Consider the following 17,031-nt stretch of genomic DNA (forward strand, 5'->3'; position numbering starts at 1 on the left):
AAAATGTTTTGCTTTTAAACTTCTAATTTTTCAATCTTAGCAAGAACTTGCTGTGCATAAAAAGAAAATTGAAGAAGTTGAAATCTGGTTAAAAGCGCAAGTCTTAGAAAGGCAACCGAAACAGGTAATTAAGAAATGCGCATTTAAAAGTATTTAATAGGGCGGTGTGACTGTAGCTCAGTGGCAGAATTCTCCCCTGCCTTGCCAGAGATTCTGCTTCGATTCCTGTTGCCTGCCCATGCAAAAAACAAAAGGAAACAAACAATTTAAAAAGTATTAAGCATTCAAATTGTTTCTCTGACTTATGGCTGGTTGCAAAAAGTTAAATTTTTCTGATTACTGTTCAGATAAGTCCAGATTGTCTGTAATAAAAGTTCCCTGAATTTGCCTTCAGCCTCACTTCTACTTCTTCTCTTACTGCCACATTATTAGATGTGAATAACTCAAATTACAGAAGAAAGAATGTGCCTTCCACGTTAGAAGGCACACTCAAAGATTCAGCAACGTTTTTCCCCTTTACTTGAATGTCTTTTTCCCCACTTACGTCCTGTCATTAGCATAATGCACAGTAAACCGTTAGGGTGCTAATATATTTAGCATATCAAGTTATTTGACACCGAAACAAGCAGGTAAATTACTTATTAGTTTTTGTGTTAATTATAGCCTGCAGCAGTCATCATTCATTTTAGGCTGATGTTTTTTGTTTCACTTCCTAGTTGCAAAATTACTCTCAGGCCCTCAAGCTAGAATATTCTTCCCCCTCTCTCTCTTTTTTAAAATCTTCTTTATTTTGATATTCTTCAAACCTAAAAGACATAGAATATTAAATTAATACTCATATACCCATCATTTCCCCTCCAGGTATTTTGAATTAAATTATAGGCATTCTGAAATTCCAGTCAGACTTAGATAATTCATTTTACTTCTGTTAAAGAAAAGGCATTTTCGTAACTGACTGTTCATACCATTATTTTTTTTTTTTTCACATGGGCAGGCTCTGGGAATCAAACCTTGGTCTTCAGCTCGGCAGGCGAGAATTCTTTCTGCTGAGCCACTGTTGCACCGCCCTTGTACCATTTTTATATCTAACAAAATTAGCAAAAATAACTAATGTCATCTAACAGCTTGTATCTTCAAAATGTCTTTTATACCTACTTTGTTCAAACCAGGATCTAATCAAAGACCACACTTTGCATTTGATTTTCATATCTCTTAGGTCTTTTTAAATATTGAACAGTTCCCTTCTTCCTCCTATTTCCTCCAAAGCTTTGACTTATTGAAGAGACTGGGTAGGCTGACTAGCAGAAGCTAACATCCTGGATTTCTTAGGTTGTTTCCTCCTCATGGTTAACTTGATCTTCTCTCTGGCATTTCCTGTAACCTGAACTTTTAAATCAGAGCTTGATTAGATTCAGGTTGAATTTTTCTGTAAGAATACTTCAAAGGCGTTGCTATAATTTTATGTTACATCCTATAAGAAAGTATGTCTGGCTTTCTATCTTTGATGTTAAATGATAGTCAGAAATCTTCAAAATAAGTAACTTTGCCTTGAAATGGACAAACACATTGGGTGGGGAGATGGTTGGCAGCATTGGAGTGTCCAGTTCCTGAGCAACCTTTCACTTAAATGCTTTAGTGTCTGTTGTTGATCCTTGTCTGAATGTTATTTTATTAGGTTGTTAATGGTGCCTTTCTAATTTTATTGTTATTTCTAAAATTACTAGCCAGCATTTTTTGTAAAGAAAAGCTGGGTTGATTTAGTTACCTTGAAATACAGTTCCAGTTGGAAAGGCAGTTTAATTTTTAAATCTCTATACCTTTAATTTTCAACTTCCAGTTAAAGGGGTTCGTGTTTTAGGAGCAGATCCCTGTCTCTTGAATCAAGGTCCTTGCTATCTGATCTGTGGTTTTAACCTTTTTCTTTATGGTTAAGGTAATATATTCAAGAAAGAATTCCATAGCAACGTGTTGTAGCATGTATTAGAGTTTCATTCCTCTTAATGGTGAATAGTAATACATTGCAGATCACATTTTGTTTATCTGTTTCATTTCTTGATGGACATTCGGGTTGTTTCCATTTTTTGGCCATTGTGAATAATTAATACCGCAGTGAACATTGTCATATAGGCATCTGAGTTCCTGATTTCTGTTCTTTTAAATATATACCTGGAAGTGGGTTTGCTGGGTCGTACATTAGTTCTATATTTATCTTTGTGAGGAACTTTCAAACTGTTTCCCACAGTGGCTACTCGTTACGGGTTCGGGTTCCAGTTCTTCAGCACGCTCACTGACACTTGTTATCCCCGCTCTCACCTTCTAAAGAATACTAGTCATCCTAGTGGGTGTTAAATGCTGTTGTGTGGTTTCAATTCTTTGTAACACTCTTTTAGTATAAACATTATTATGTCTTAAAACTACCTATATAAACATATATGTGTGTACATATGTAGGAATTGGGGAGAGTATTTTCTTGACTATTTTCAAGCTTCTTCCCCTTAAAGAGGTAGGCTTTAATTGGTCATAGACTGTACAAAAGATTCGATAATACCAGTAATTATAAGACTTTTTTTTCCTACAAAATATTTAGCAATTAGATTTGTCTATGAGCAAACTAATTTTTTTTAAATTTGTTTTAAGTTCTCTAGATATTTGCTCAGTTTAATTTAGGGAGGTGGCAATTTAAAATATAATTAAATATATTGTAATGTAGACAATGGGGAATTAACCGAAAGTCTTACATGTTTTCATGTTCTGATGGCTGACTACCTTCCAGTTCCCTTACTGGAAGCAAAAATTTTGCTATGTGGCTCTACCATCATGTCAAAAAATACACCTTTGATTATTGTGTGAGAAAAAGCTATGACTGCCTGTGCTTGGACTTCTACTTTTTAAAAACTCATCTGCTTGGAAACGCTAAGCTGGGAGCAATTTCAATAACTGCAATAGCAAAAGGGAACAGAAAATACTATCTTGATTTACTTTTCTGCTCCTGTGTCACCAGCCCAGTTACACTGCCTTTAAATGGAGTGGGAATTTTTATTTATAGTTCTCTTAGTAGAAAAACCGTAAAGTCTCCTGTTTTAAATGTACATGTGTAAATTCATACACATACTCATGTTTTCTCTCTTGCTCTTTGTTGAATTTATATCCCTCATTCCATTTGTTCATTTGTTTGTTTATTCATTTCCTCAATCAGGTAGTATTTATTGAGAAACTACCCTGGCCCAGCACTGCAGTAAGCACTGGACATACAACTTTGAGCAAGGCAGGCATGGCTCCTGACTCATAGAATTTATGTTCTGTTGGAGGAGATTAATAATTGGGTTGGTAATACAAAGGAAAACATTTTTTTAAATTCTGAACAGATTTTTCCACAATATAAAATAGCCGTTCCTGTAAAGCTCACCATCCCGATGTGGAATGTGGGTCATTTAAAATGTAGGTCCATACTTGAAATGTATTGAAAGAAATCTGTGTGTGTGTATATATGTGCATGTAAACATGCATTTACTCATATACAGCGTATATTTAATAGCTTTATTGAGATTTAATTCACATGCCATGAAATTCACTCATGGAGTGAAAGTATTCTATTAAATGGTTTTTGGTACATTCAAAGCATTGCGCAACTGTCTAATTCCAGAACATTTTTATCACCCTCAGAAGAAATCTTGTGACCACTGACAGTCACTCCTGTATCCTACCTCCTCCTTCTCCTCCTCCTCCTCCTGCTCCTGCTCCAGGGAAAGCGGTCTGCTTTCTGTCTCCATAAATGTGACGCTTCTAGTCATTTCATATAAATGGAATCATAGAATCTGTGGTCATTTTTTTTCTGGCTTCTTCTGACTTACCATAATGTTTTCAGATTTCATCCATTTTGTAGCATTCATCAGTACTTCATAATTTTTTATGGCTGAATAGTATTCATTGTATGTGTATACTACATTATATTTAGCCATGTTTGAGTTGATGGGCATTTGGTTATTCTACTTTTTGGCTATTATGTATCACTTTGCTGTGACCATTCACGTACAGGTTTTTATGAAGACTTACGTTTTCATTTCTCTTGGTTATATACCTAAGGGTTCAATTGCTGGTTTATGTAGCATTTCCATATTTAACTTTTTGAGGAAATGCCAAACTCTTTTCCTAAGTGGTTGTACCATTTTATATTCTCAACAGCCGTATCTGAGGGTTCCATTTTCTCCACATCCTTACCAAAACTTGTTATTGGCATATGTATGTGTATATACGTATACACATAAAAATGTTAACAGCTTATTGACATGCAACTCACATACCGCATAATTCAGCCATTTAAATGTACAATTCCGTGGCTTAGTATATACATAGAGTTGAGCATCTATCACAGCAATCAATTTTGGAACATTTACATTGACCCCAATATATTGTTATATGTATTTTTTGTATCTTTTTTTTTCGCATGGGCAAGCACGGGAATTGAACCCGGGTCTCCGGCATGGCAGGCAAGAACTCTGCCACTGAGCCATCGTGGCCCGCCCTGGTATATATATTTTAATGGGGTTTTTGGTAAATAATCAGGTCTTTCATTTTGAAGCACTGCTATTTTATTTGTTTCTTTTTGAAAGAGCGTTCACCTTTTATTATATCCACTTATATTATTTGATATTTGTTAACGATGAACATACATTACTTTTGTAATTTTAAAAATAGTTGAAAAAAGAAATGTAGCTAGTGAAAATAAGGTTTGCCTTCTTCACGTTAAGATCATAACAGCCGGGTGGGCCACGGTGGCTCAGCAGGCAAGAATGCTTGCCTGCGATGGCAGAGGACCAGGGTTTGATTCCCGGTGCCTGCCCATGTAAAAAAAAAAAAAAAATCATGACAGCCATGCCAGACTTTAAGGAAAGCTTCTGATACATTATTTAGCATTAATTTTTCATCACATCTACAATATGGTGCAGTGTTACTGAAACCCGTAACCTATCTTTGGTAAATATGTTTCTGAAAGAATCTGATTTCCAAACAGGTCTTGCCATAGTAATTACATATTTATATAATATTATATTATCCAATGACAGGTTTATATTTAGATTGAATTTTACAAATTGAGTTAACCTCTGAAAATCTTTGTTTCAAGAATTACTTCCTTACTCTAGGAAAAGTTCAGTTGTAGTTTGGCTAGTATGTCGCCTTAGGAGGGACATAATGAAAGAATCGAGGAATTAGAGGAAATTGATGTTTTTTCTACTGTGCTTAAAGTTCAGAAAATAAGTCTCTCATTTTGTCCAAAGTTGGTTTATTCCAGCTAGCATCATTATGAAGTTTAGTCTGCTGATATGGGACAGTCAGTACCTATTTGTGAAAATAATAAGTAATATTTAGAATGAAAATTTAAAAATGATATTCTGGCATTCTGGTGATTTTTGAATTAATATTTGTATTTGGTTTTAGGGTGGATCTATTTTATTAATAACAGGTCCTCCTGGATGTGGAAAGACAACAACTATAAAAATACTATCAAAGGAACATGGTATCCAAGTACAAGAGTGGATTAATCCAGTTTTATCAGACTTTCAAAAAGATGATTCCAAGGAGATGTCTAATCTTGGTAAGATTTGCTGTAAGGGTAAAGGAGAGAGTGGGAAAAAACTGTTCTTAATTGAGCTGTGAAATGATCAACCCATCTGTGTACTTCTGATCTGAGGTTTTTATGATCCTGTTCAGTATGTTTTTGAACAGACGTTATGTAATGCCACTTCTAGACGTTATGTAATGCCACTTCTATGTTAGATTGGCATCTTTTCACTATTTGCTGTGTCACAAAGTCAGAATAGCAATCAGGTGAAACCACATGAGTGCATTTTCTCCCGTATTTCCCTCTTTCAGAGGAGTGTAATTTTAAAAGGAGAAGGAAGGAACGATTGCCTCCAACGGGGTGAAAGACAGTGAGTTTTTGAGGATTATGTTTAAACTTTTTTGTTAGGTAACAAGTCAGTCTCTTTGCATTATTTTATGTACTTTTTTCTAGGCTCTGGAATGGGTGGTTAGACAGTACAAATAAAATCTTTTTATTTATTAAAATGTAGATTAAGCCTTAAGATCTTTTAAAGGAATTTGCCACCAAACAAGGTAGCTTAGATCAGTAGAAACCTTTCAAAATCAAGTCAAATCAAAATATAAGGCAAAGACTGTCATTGGAATATGGAAGGAGCCCTTAAGACAGACATCCATCCATGTGCTTATATACGCCTGCACGATCATTTTTAACTTACATAGGTGTTTTTTAGTTTGTTTATTTTAATAGATACTAAAGATGGCTGGTATATGAATTTTTTTCTGTTTTCTTTTTATTTCTTTTTCTGAATAGATGCAAATGTTCCAAGAAATGATCATAATGATGAATATGCAACTATGTGTATTGTGGATTAGTGATTATATATGTAGGACAGAATGATCAAGTTATGAATGTTAGTGTTTGTTTGGTGATTTTTGGTATTTTAAAAAAAATTTTTAAATTAATAAAAAAAAAGATGTAAAAAAATAAAATAAAATAAAGATGGCTGGACTCTAGGGGTAGCCAGATCTCAAATGCCATTTTGAAGTAACAGGGGTCTGTAAAAGGACAGTGTTATTTAATGAGGAGTATCCCGCAAAATCTTTTCTCTGGGTTGTTGTTTTTATACCATCTTTGGTATGCATACCTTTACGTGTGGTATCCTATGTTCCTGAGGTTTTATTGTTTTTTAAGGGGTAATGTAATTTGGACACTTAAATGAAGTGAAAGTCTTCATTTGCTAGTCTTCTATGTAAATCATGTCTTCAGAGAACTTCCTTTATTTCCAAGTTCACTAATCAGTCATTTTGCTTTTGTTAAACATTTGTTATTGAAGATTATTCGTTTTTAGTCAGGTACTCATTTGTAGAGTCTTCATTAGGTAGGCCAACTTCATAGTTTTGTTTTGTTTTTTTAGTTATTTTCAACAGTTATATGCACATTATATTGAGAGCTGTGTTCTAAAGTCAGTTAACTCCATATTGCACTCACTGTTATAAAAAAATTACTGTTATCCATGGTGATTCTTGGCTTTTGAAATGAGTATCTTATTTTTAATTTGAACAATTTCCCCTAATTAAAAAATAGTCAGCCTGTATTGTGAGCTCCATCATATGTAAGTAAAAGTATATATGTATATGAATGTGTATATATATATGTACATATGTATATAAATTTTACGTATATAGAATTTGTTGAAAGTAAAGGTGTTAAATGTGTTTCATTTTAGAATCAAGCTTCCGTACATTTCCATACATCCCCTGTCAGTCTCAGATGGCAGTTTTTAAAGAGTTCCTACTACGAGCAACAAAGTATAACAAATTACAAATGCTTGGAGATGATCTGAGAACTGATAAGAAGATAATTCTGATTGAAGTAAGGACCAGTTTTGAAATCTTCCCATGGCTACTGAGTAATGAAATGAGAGATAATATTTCATGTGGTGGCTCCTTTCCATAGTATTAATAGTGGTCAAATGTAGCATAAAGTTTTTGTACTGGCAGTAATCCAAAGTATTTCTATTAACCTAGAATAGAGATTTTAAAGGTTAACAAATGTTAAAAATTTAAATGGCTTAAGTATAAAAAAGTCAAAGAAGTATTTAGAAAATAACTTCTAAGTGAAAATAATAAATAACTGGTAAAGTGACCTTAAGAAAACATGATCTGAAAATTGGGGTTCCCATTGATTGATGCATCTTATTGATTAGAATTTCACATTTCCCTAGGATTTACCTAACCAATTTTATCGAGATCCTCAGACATTACATGAAGTTCTAAGGTGAGTTTCACTGATGTTTTCTAAAACTCCAAATTGCATGTCAAGTGGCTTAAGTTTCAACATTGCTGTATTTTGTTATTTTAGGAAGTATGTACGGATTGGTCGATGCCCCCTTGTATTTATAATCTCTGACAGTCTCAGTGGAGATAATAATCAAAGGTTACTATTTCCTAAAGAAATTCAAGAAGAATGTTCTATATCAAATATTAGGTAAACAATTCCTGCTTCATATATTCACATATAGGCTATAATTTAAAATTAATAATTTAACCAACATCCTTCTTTGTAAAACTTTGACAGTTTCAACCCTGTGGCACCAACAATTATGATGAAATTTCTTAATCGAATAGTGACAATAGAAGCTAATAAGGTAAGTCTCTTAAGAACTGATGAATTTGAATCTTGTAGACAGCCCACCTTAAATGACTTTAGTAAAACTTGAGGAATTGGAGACATGCTGTGTTTTGGGTTTTAGAATTATTATAAAAATTATTTCGTTAATGAGGCATGTCACATTTTAAAATATAGAAAAAATTGATTAAAACTTGTACCTTTTTCTACTATTTAAACAGCTTTCTCTTTCACACTGAGGTAAATTTTCCCTTTGCTTGGTTTGCTGTTCAAAATTGGGACTCTCATTAAGAAATAGTTTCTAAATATATAAGATTCCACAAGGGTTCTATGCACTAGAGTAATTTTTCAGAAACCTACAATCTCCAGGTGGGTCCCTGGACAAGATAAGTCCTGAAACCTAGAGGGCCCAGCCTCTCCAGAGCATCAGATAGTTCCATCTCCCTACCCCATATTAGTGACAGACTAATATATGGAAAATTTAGAATAGCCATAGCCCAAACACCCCTAAAGAGAGGGTTGAAAATATCAAAGGTGATGGTGGAGTTATACAGTGAAGATAGAATTTAACAAATAAATATGAATGCTGAATCATTATATTGATATTTCTTTTAATCTCCAGTATCTTAGAGCAGCTAGAAGTAAAAACCTGAAATTGTGAAATTGTAACCCAAGCCAAACTTTGAAATCTGTTCTATAACTAATTGTGGTGCTGTGCTTTGAAATATATAGCTTTTTTGTATATATATTATTTTTCACAAAAAAAGAAGGAAAAAAGTCAGTGGTGATGATAAAAAAAATATTTAAGCCTTCTCGCCTCCTATCTTCTGGAGCAGCTAGAAGGAAAAATCTGAGAGGATTGTAAGGTAGCCCATGACAAACTCTGGGATCTGTCCTATAACTACTTGTTGAAGAGTGCTTTGAAAACTATTGTTTTTTTATTTCTTTGCTTTGTATATATGTTATACTATACAATAAAAAAGTTAAAAAAAAAAAAAGAAATAGTTTTCTGCTATCTAGTTAGTTACCTTAGTCATCAACAGTCCAACTCTACTTTTGTCCTGTTGTCACTTTTAATACTTCCTTTGTTCTATTGTTCAAATAAAGATGATAAAATAATGAAACTTGTACTTCCAGCAGCATAGATCCAGGGGCCCTAATGGTAGAAATCAACTAAATCTTGCAAAAAACTTTTTATTTCACTGCTGGGATCACAGGAAGTGAGAGAAATCTCAAAGGGAGAGGTTATTTTGAAGATTAAGCAAGAAAATGTATGTAGAGCATTTAGCTTAATCAATAACAGTTCTTAAGAGTAAGAAGTAGAAATAAGCCAAGTTTAATAATAGAGGGAGCAGTTGCTATGTGGACTGTTACACTATTGACAGTAATATTTTGGAGAATATTTAATGACATGCAAAAACATAATTTAAAGTCATGTTAAAAGTAACAATGTGAAAAATTAAATAATAATATTAATAATAGAAATGATGTATTCAGCCCTTAGTATGTGTCAGTAACAAGATTGGTATATTATCTCCAGTTCAGAGGTAAGGAAACAACTGTGGGGAGGACATAGTTATTCTCTCAATTTGTGTGATTTAGGGAGAATGACAGAGGACAGTAATTTTTTCATAAGAATATTTGAAATATCTAGTAAATAAAATTAGACAAGTATATTTAAGGATTGCAGTAAATTACTATTTTCCTATTAATAGTTTTTACAAAGATCTGAAATGTGTTTATATTACCAAGTGCTATATTATTTATTTAAATTATTTATTTAAATAAATAAATATTATTTATTTAAATTTACATGCACATCTTTTAAAAACACACATCTGTTTTATCTATCCTAAACGTCTATATAAAGCTTAGGCATTAATATGAAGTTGATGCGATCATGGCTTTTTAATACTCAACAGATAGTAAATATGTTGAAAACCCTAGTGTAGGGACTTCCGTGTTTATTTCAAAGATTTTCCAGATGACTTTGTTTTTAAATTTGACAATTATTTTGTGTATTTAAATTTATTTATCATTATTTTGTGTAGAGGTGTGTGTGTGTATGTATATATGTGTATGGGTGGGGAGAAAAAGAAAAAAAAAAAAAAAACCTTGAAATAGGACCTGGTCAAGAGAGCCCAGCCTCTCCAGAACATCAGCTAGTTCCATCTCCCTACCCCATATTATTGACAGCCCCTTAACATGAAAAAGTTAGAATGGCCATAGCCCAAATACCCCTCAAAAGTGAGATAGAAGGATCAAAGGTGATGGTGGAGTTATACAGAGAAGGTAGGGTTTAACAAAAGAATATGATTGCTGAATCATTAAATTGGTATCTCTTTTAGTCTCCAGTCTCTTAGCGCAATTAGAAATAAAAACCTAAAATTGTGAAATTGTAGCCCATACCAAACTCTGAAATCTATTCTACAACTAATTGTGGTGCTGTGCTTTGAAATTCATTATTTTTTTTGTATACGTGTTATTTTTTCACACACACACAAAAAAAACTACATTGTGATGCTAAGAAAATATTTATTCCTTCTAGCTTCTTATATTCTGAAGCAGCTAGAAGGAAAAAATCTGAGAGGATATCATGGTAGCCCATGACAAACTCTGTGATCTGCCTTACAACTGCTTGTTGAAGAGTGCTTTGAAAACTATTGCTTTTTTCCTTCTTTGCTTTGTATATATGTATTATATGATTTTTTTAATTATATAATTTTAAAAGTTAAAAAGAAGTTATGCATAAAATGTGCATAAAATTTTAAAACCTGCAGTTCTTAGATATTCTGAATTGATTTATCTGTTTGAAGTAAAACCACATAAATATGAAAAAAAATGACCTGGTCGAAGTAAAAATGTAAAACAATATTTTATACCTTATTTTTTACTTGTATTTTATACTTGATTTTATACCTGATTTTTATACTTGATTTTATACTTGAATTTCTCATAGGCAGATTGGTGTTTTCATGGAGGTTTTTTTTTTATCATTTCAAGTTTAAAAGATTCTAATTTAGGGTCCATGGTTTTTTAAACTTTAATTTGCTCATTTTAGAATGGAAGAAAAATTATTGTCCCTGATAAAACTTCTCTAGAGTTGCTCTGTCGAGGATGTTCTGGTGATATCAGAAGTGCAATAAACAGCCTCCAGTTTTCTTCTTTAAAAGGTAACAATTGGAAGGTACATTCATACAGCCCTATATAAGTTACTAAATTTCTCTTAACTGTTTATGAAATCAAACTAAAAATATTTGAACTTATTAATATATTCCTATCTCCAGTTTTGGTTTTTTTTTTTTTGATAAATTGAGACAATAGTTTAAGATTATGTATGTACATTTGCATACACATACCCTATAAATACATCATCATATTTACCCTTATCTCTGAGAGAAAATCTAGTCCATTTACGTGGTTTATTACTTTACCTTGTAAAGTTAATTTGGAGTGAGGTGGTGCAGCGGTGGCTCAGTGGCAGAGTTCTCGGCGGCCATGCCAGAGACCTGGGTTTGATTCCTGGAACCTGCCATGACAAAGAAAAAAAAAACCACGTTAATTTGGAGTGAGACTTCCTGAGTGAAGGTCCCGGCTGTTATTTACCAATTGTGTAGTCCTATCTTTAATCTTTCTGCGCCTCCATTTTCTTACTTTTTATGAGACCCTAACTCATAGACAGGGTTGTATGAAGATTTAATGAAGTAATACTTATAACGTGCTTATAACAGTTCTTGACATATGAAGGGCTCAACAAATGTTATAGCCAACTGGCCATGGGTTAAATAATCATATAATAGTTTATGACATGTTTAGGAAATTGATTTCTTTTTACTAATATGTAAAAAAGGGCTAATAGCCATGAGAGTGTAAAAAAGAAAAAATAGTCCCACTATTTTTTGTTACAAAAAATAACAAAAATGTAACAGAGAGTTACATTTTTGCTCTAAAGATCATAATTTACATACACAATCCTCATCAGAAGGCATTTAACAAACTACCTGCTTGATACTTAACACTGAAGAATTGACCTTAGAAAATTTTAAAAATATTTTTGGAGCTCTCAAAATCCATCTGAAATCCCAGTGTTTCTGCCCACAAGTGTAACCTGCTCATTTAGTTTGGCTCTTGGTTTTTCAAAATAACTTTATAGGCTTAGCCAGCCTAACACAACTGAGACTAGAATTCTGCTTATTCCTATGAACATATATAAATGTCAATAGTTCAGAACTATTTAATTCCAGGTTTGGAACTGGAATTATGGGTTACGAAGGCTTAAGTGGGCCAGTTTGGAATCTTAACTACCATTTCTGAAATTATTTCTCTGGGCTCAGGAATTTTAAAGGGAAGATAATTACTGAGTGGGCCAGGAGCCATATTAACAATTGTACACTTATTTCATTTAATTTTCAGACCAGCATAATGAGCCTATAAGTTATGCATTCTAAGTTTTAAACAATAGACTTGTTAATGAAATTTGAACATGAGCATATTCATAAATTTCAGATTGCCCAAATCAATAGGGAGATGTTCTAGTTTGCTAGCTACCAGAATGCAATATACCAGGAACAGAATGGCTTTTAAAAAGGGGAATTTAATAAGTTGCTGGTTTACAGTTCTAAGGCCGAGAAAATGTCCCAATTAAAGCAAGTCTATAGAAAAGTCCAATCAAAGGCATCCATCCAGGGAAAGATACCTTGGTTCAAGAAAGCCAATGAAGTTCATGATTTCTTTCTCAAGTGAAAGGGCACATGGCGAACAGAGTCAGGGTTCCTCTCTCATCTGGAAGGGCACATGGTGAACATGGAATCATCTGCTAGCTTTCTCTCCTGGCTTCCTGTTTCGAAGCTCCCTGGGAGGCGTTTTTCTTCTTCATCTCCAAAGGTCGCTGGCTTGTGGGCTCTTGTGGCTATGTCGTTCTTCTCTGAATCTCCTTCCTCCAAAATGTTTCCTCTTTTATAGGACTCCAGAAACCTCTCAAGACCCACCCAGATGGGTGGAGACAGGTCGTCACCTAATCCAGTTTAACAACCACTCTTGACTAAATCCATCATCCAGAGAGATGATCTGATTATAGTTTCAAACATAACAGTATTGAATAGGGATTATTCTACCTTTTTGAAATGGGATTTAGATTAAAACATGGCTTTCCTAGGGGGCATACTTCCTTTCAAACCAGCACAGGAGGTAATATAGCATACTGGTGAAGCATGGCTTCCAGAGTCAGATGGGTTTCAGTCACTTGCAAGCGGATGACCTTGAGCCTGTTATTAACCTTTTGTATCTCATTTCTTTCATCTGTACAATAATTCTCTCCCCATAGGGTTGTTGTGAGGATTAAATTATAGTTAATATGCATAACAGTGCCCTGCACATATTGCTGTAAGGAACCAAAGTAATATGACTGTATTAGCGAGTGTGTCATTGTGTATGTTGAAATTTTGAAATGTATCGTAATACTTTTAAATGCCATTTTAATGTTAGTAACCCAAAGAGGACTCTTAGTTCATATATTTTATAATCATTGATTATTAGAAAAATATATTTTAATGAGAATATTTGGTATAACTTTATTTGAAATGATCTTAGTTTTAATTTCATATTTTAAATATTATCATTTGGGTGTACATTATTTAGGAGTGAACTATTTATGGCCAAGGAAAAAAGGACTATCTTCATTAAAATCTGATGCTGCTCTCTCAAAGTCAAAACAAAGAAAAAAATCCAATGGGATTTCTGAAAATCAAGAGATCCAGGCTATTGGTGGCAAAGATGTTTCTCTCTTCCTCTTCAGAGCTTTGGGGAAAATACTGTATTGCAAAAGTAAGAAAACTTTATTCTTTTTTTCATCTGTTGGATATTAGTCTTAAAACTGAAATCAGATACCACATTTTTCAAATGTCACATGTATTTGATTCTGTAAAAAGGAAAAGTTAGGTCGGAGTCTGCTTGGAAGGGCCTGAGATATAGCAGGAAAGATTATATAGAGTATTTTCTGACTATGAACAGAATTAAATGTGAAAACATTATTATCTATAAGTCTTTAAAATTATGATTTACTATATAAGGCATCAGTCCATATTTACTTTTAGCGGCAAATGTTGTTAGCCCAAAGCCTTCTTAGCATTGGGCTCCTGCCACCAGCACTCGGGGCAAATTGCCAAATAGCTAAGTGTTTCTTATGTTCCTCTATTCTCTTCATTAGTTTGTTTTCTCATTGACCTCTTGGATCTTCTTTGATACCTGTTTCCCCTTAGTCCTGGCCTTTCTGTGCCCATTGTCCATCTCTAGCTCCCAAATTGTCCCTCCTTTCAAAAAAATTCTAAACTCCTGTACTTTAGGCAGTAAATACCAGTTACAGTCTTATGATCCTGGAGAGAGAAAATTGGGATATCTAAATGGCTGTCTTCCTGCCAGCTAAGGAAAGTGGAATGGAATCCCTGAGGCGGCAGTGAACACGCTGCTCTGTTCCTGGCTCTTCTGCCTCTGAACCTCAGTGCCCATTTCCACCTGGTTCTTGTCCTTGCTTTCTTTTACAGTCTTTTCCGTTAGGAAATAGCTTCCCATTCTCTCACACAGAGAGCAGCATCTTTCTACATAGTAAATAAAATTGGAAACATATATATGATGAAAATCAAAGGGAAAAAGCAGCCCAGAGCTGGAAAGGTGAAATGGGGAGTGCTTTGAGAAGTGGAATATTTTAAAGTCTTGAGGAGCTGGAATACAGGCAACAGGATCAACCTAAATGCAGCTCTTGCTAATAACAATAGACTAGGCAACTCACATAAACTTCAAGTTATTTTGTTGTTTTTATTTCTTTTTTTTTTAACAGCTTGGTCAGTATATTTGGCTATATGTCTAAAATTTTGAAAATCTTAAAGTGAGAAGTGATATGCAATTATGACAATGGTTTTATCTTTAATAATTGTAGAATTTTTTTTTATAGGAGCATCCTTAACAGAATTAGACTCTCCTCGCTTGCCCCCTCATTTATCAGAGTATGAACGTGATACATTACTTGTTCAACCTGAGGTAAAGTCTTTAATGGCATTTAGTGCTCTTTATAAAATGTGTATTATTTATATGCCTATATATTTGACCACTGCATTTTTACCAAAATCACATATATATGTGTATATTTTTTTATAGGATGTAGTAGAAATGTCACACATGCCAGGAGAGTTATTTAACTTATATCTTCATCAAAACTACATAGATTTCTTTGTGGATATAGATGATCTCGTGAGAGCCAGTGAATTTCTGAGTTTTGCAGATATCTTCAATGGTGACTGGAATGTAAGACCATTTCACTTAAGTGTTTTTAATTTTGAGTATTTCCTCAGAATTGAGAAAGGAAAGTTTACTTTTAATTTTCAATTATTTGGCATAATGCCAAATGTAACCTCTTAATAACTATGATAAAATTAATTTGTTCAGCCCAGTGTTTGTATGAAGCGTCAGTAGTTAATTGGACTTTTCTTAGGATATCTAGCGCTATTTATTTTTAAAGTTATTTTCTAATTATAAAAATGTTATGAACAACTATACTCCAATGAACTAAACAACTGAGATGAACTGGACAAATTCCCAGAAACACATGGACAACTTACACTGACTCAAGAGAAATAGAAGATCTCAACAAATCAGTCATATAAGTAAAGAGATTCAATCAGTCATCAAAAATCTTGCTACAAAGAAAAGACCAGGGCCAGATGGCTTCACAAGGCAATTTTATCAGACATTCCAAAAAGAACTAACATCAATTCTGCTCAAACTTTTCAAAAAAAATTAAGGTAAAAGGAACACTACCTAATTCATTTTATGAAGCTGACATCACTCTAATACCAGAACCCGATAAAGATATTTATAAGAAAGGAAAACACAGGCCAATCTCCCTAAGGAATATAGGTCAGCAGCTCTTTCCAACATGAAAAAGTTAGAATGGGCACAGCCCAAATACTGCTAAAGATTGGGAGAAAGGTCACCGGAGAAGGAATTCTAACAGAGAAGATAGGATTTAACAACTGAGTATAACTGCTAAATCAGTATACTGATATTTCTTTTAGTCTCTTCTAGTTTGCTAGCTGTCAGAATGCAACACACCAGAGATGAATTGGCTTTTAATAAAAGGGGATTTATTTCATTAGTTCTTCAGAGGAAAGGCAGCTAACTCTCATCTGAGGTACTTTCTTACGTGCGAAGGCTCAGGGTGATCTCCGCTGGCCTTCTCTCTAGGCCTCTGGGTTCCAACAACTTTCCCCGGAGTGTTTTCTTTCTACATCTCCAAAGTGCTGAGATGAGGTATGCTGAGCTGCTTGGACTGTGCTACGTTGAGCTCTCTCATTTAAGCACCAGCCAATTAAATCAAACATCATTCATTGCAGCAGCCACGCCTCCTAGCCAACTGCAGATGTAATCAGCAACAGATGAAGTTCATGTACCATTGGCTTGTGTCCACAGCAATAGGACTAGGCACCTTCACCTGGCCAAGTTAACAACTGAATCTAACTACCACTGTCTCCAATATCTTGGAGCATTTAGAAGGAAAAACCTGAAATTGTGGAACTATAACCCAAACTAAACTCTGAAATCTGTTCTATAACCAATTGTTGTGGAGTACTTTGAAATTTATTGCTTTTTTTCACAATTAAAAATTATGATAATGGGTGGTATGCTAGTGGCTCGGTGGCAGAATTCTCACCTGCTGTGCTGGAGACCCAGGTTCGATTCCTGGAGCCTGCCCATACCAAAAAAATAAAAATAACAAAAATAATAATTATAGTGTAACTTGTAGAAATTTGACAGCCATTGAAAAGTGGATAGAAGACAAAAGGCTGTGCATCTTAATGTTGCCTGCTAGT

The 17,031-nt window shown here is 34.0% G+C and overlaps 1 protein-coding gene across 5 annotated transcripts in view; it reads left to right on the forward strand.

Annotated features, from left to right (window-relative positions):
• RAD17 (RAD17 checkpoint clamp loader component) overlaps positions 1 to 17,031 on the forward strand; it is a 32,751-nt gene that overhangs the window by 4,865 nt on the left and 10,855 nt on the right. For 4 of the 5 annotated variants that reach the window (XM_077117422.1, XM_077117421.1, XM_077117424.1 and 1 more), the window contains 10 exons: positions 41 to 124; positions 5,437 to 5,593; positions 7,269 to 7,414; positions 7,767 to 7,819; positions 7,904 to 8,029; positions 8,120 to 8,189; positions 11,232 to 11,343; positions 13,808 to 13,993; positions 15,117 to 15,202; positions 15,320 to 15,466. In XM_077117422.1, the coding sequence (XP_076973537.1) occupies positions 41 to 124; positions 5,437 to 5,593; positions 7,269 to 7,414; positions 7,767 to 7,819; positions 7,904 to 8,029; positions 8,120 to 8,189; positions 11,232 to 11,343; positions 13,808 to 13,993; positions 15,117 to 15,202; positions 15,320 to 15,466 (1,167 nt within the window). The remainder of the gene's footprint in view (positions 1 to 40; positions 125 to 5,436; positions 5,594 to 7,268; positions 7,415 to 7,766; positions 7,820 to 7,903; positions 8,030 to 8,119; positions 8,190 to 11,231; positions 11,344 to 13,807; positions 13,994 to 15,116; positions 15,203 to 15,319; positions 15,467 to 17,031) is intronic. The other variant, XM_077117423.1, reaches the window with a different exon arrangement.

This window comes from Tamandua tetradactyla, chromosome 9 (genome assembly GCF_023851605.1).
Source record: "Tamandua tetradactyla isolate mTamTet1 chromosome 9, mTamTet1.pri, whole genome shotgun sequence".
In the NCBI taxonomy this organism is placed as follows: Eukaryota; Metazoa; Chordata; class Mammalia; order Pilosa; family Myrmecophagidae; genus Tamandua; species Tamandua tetradactyla.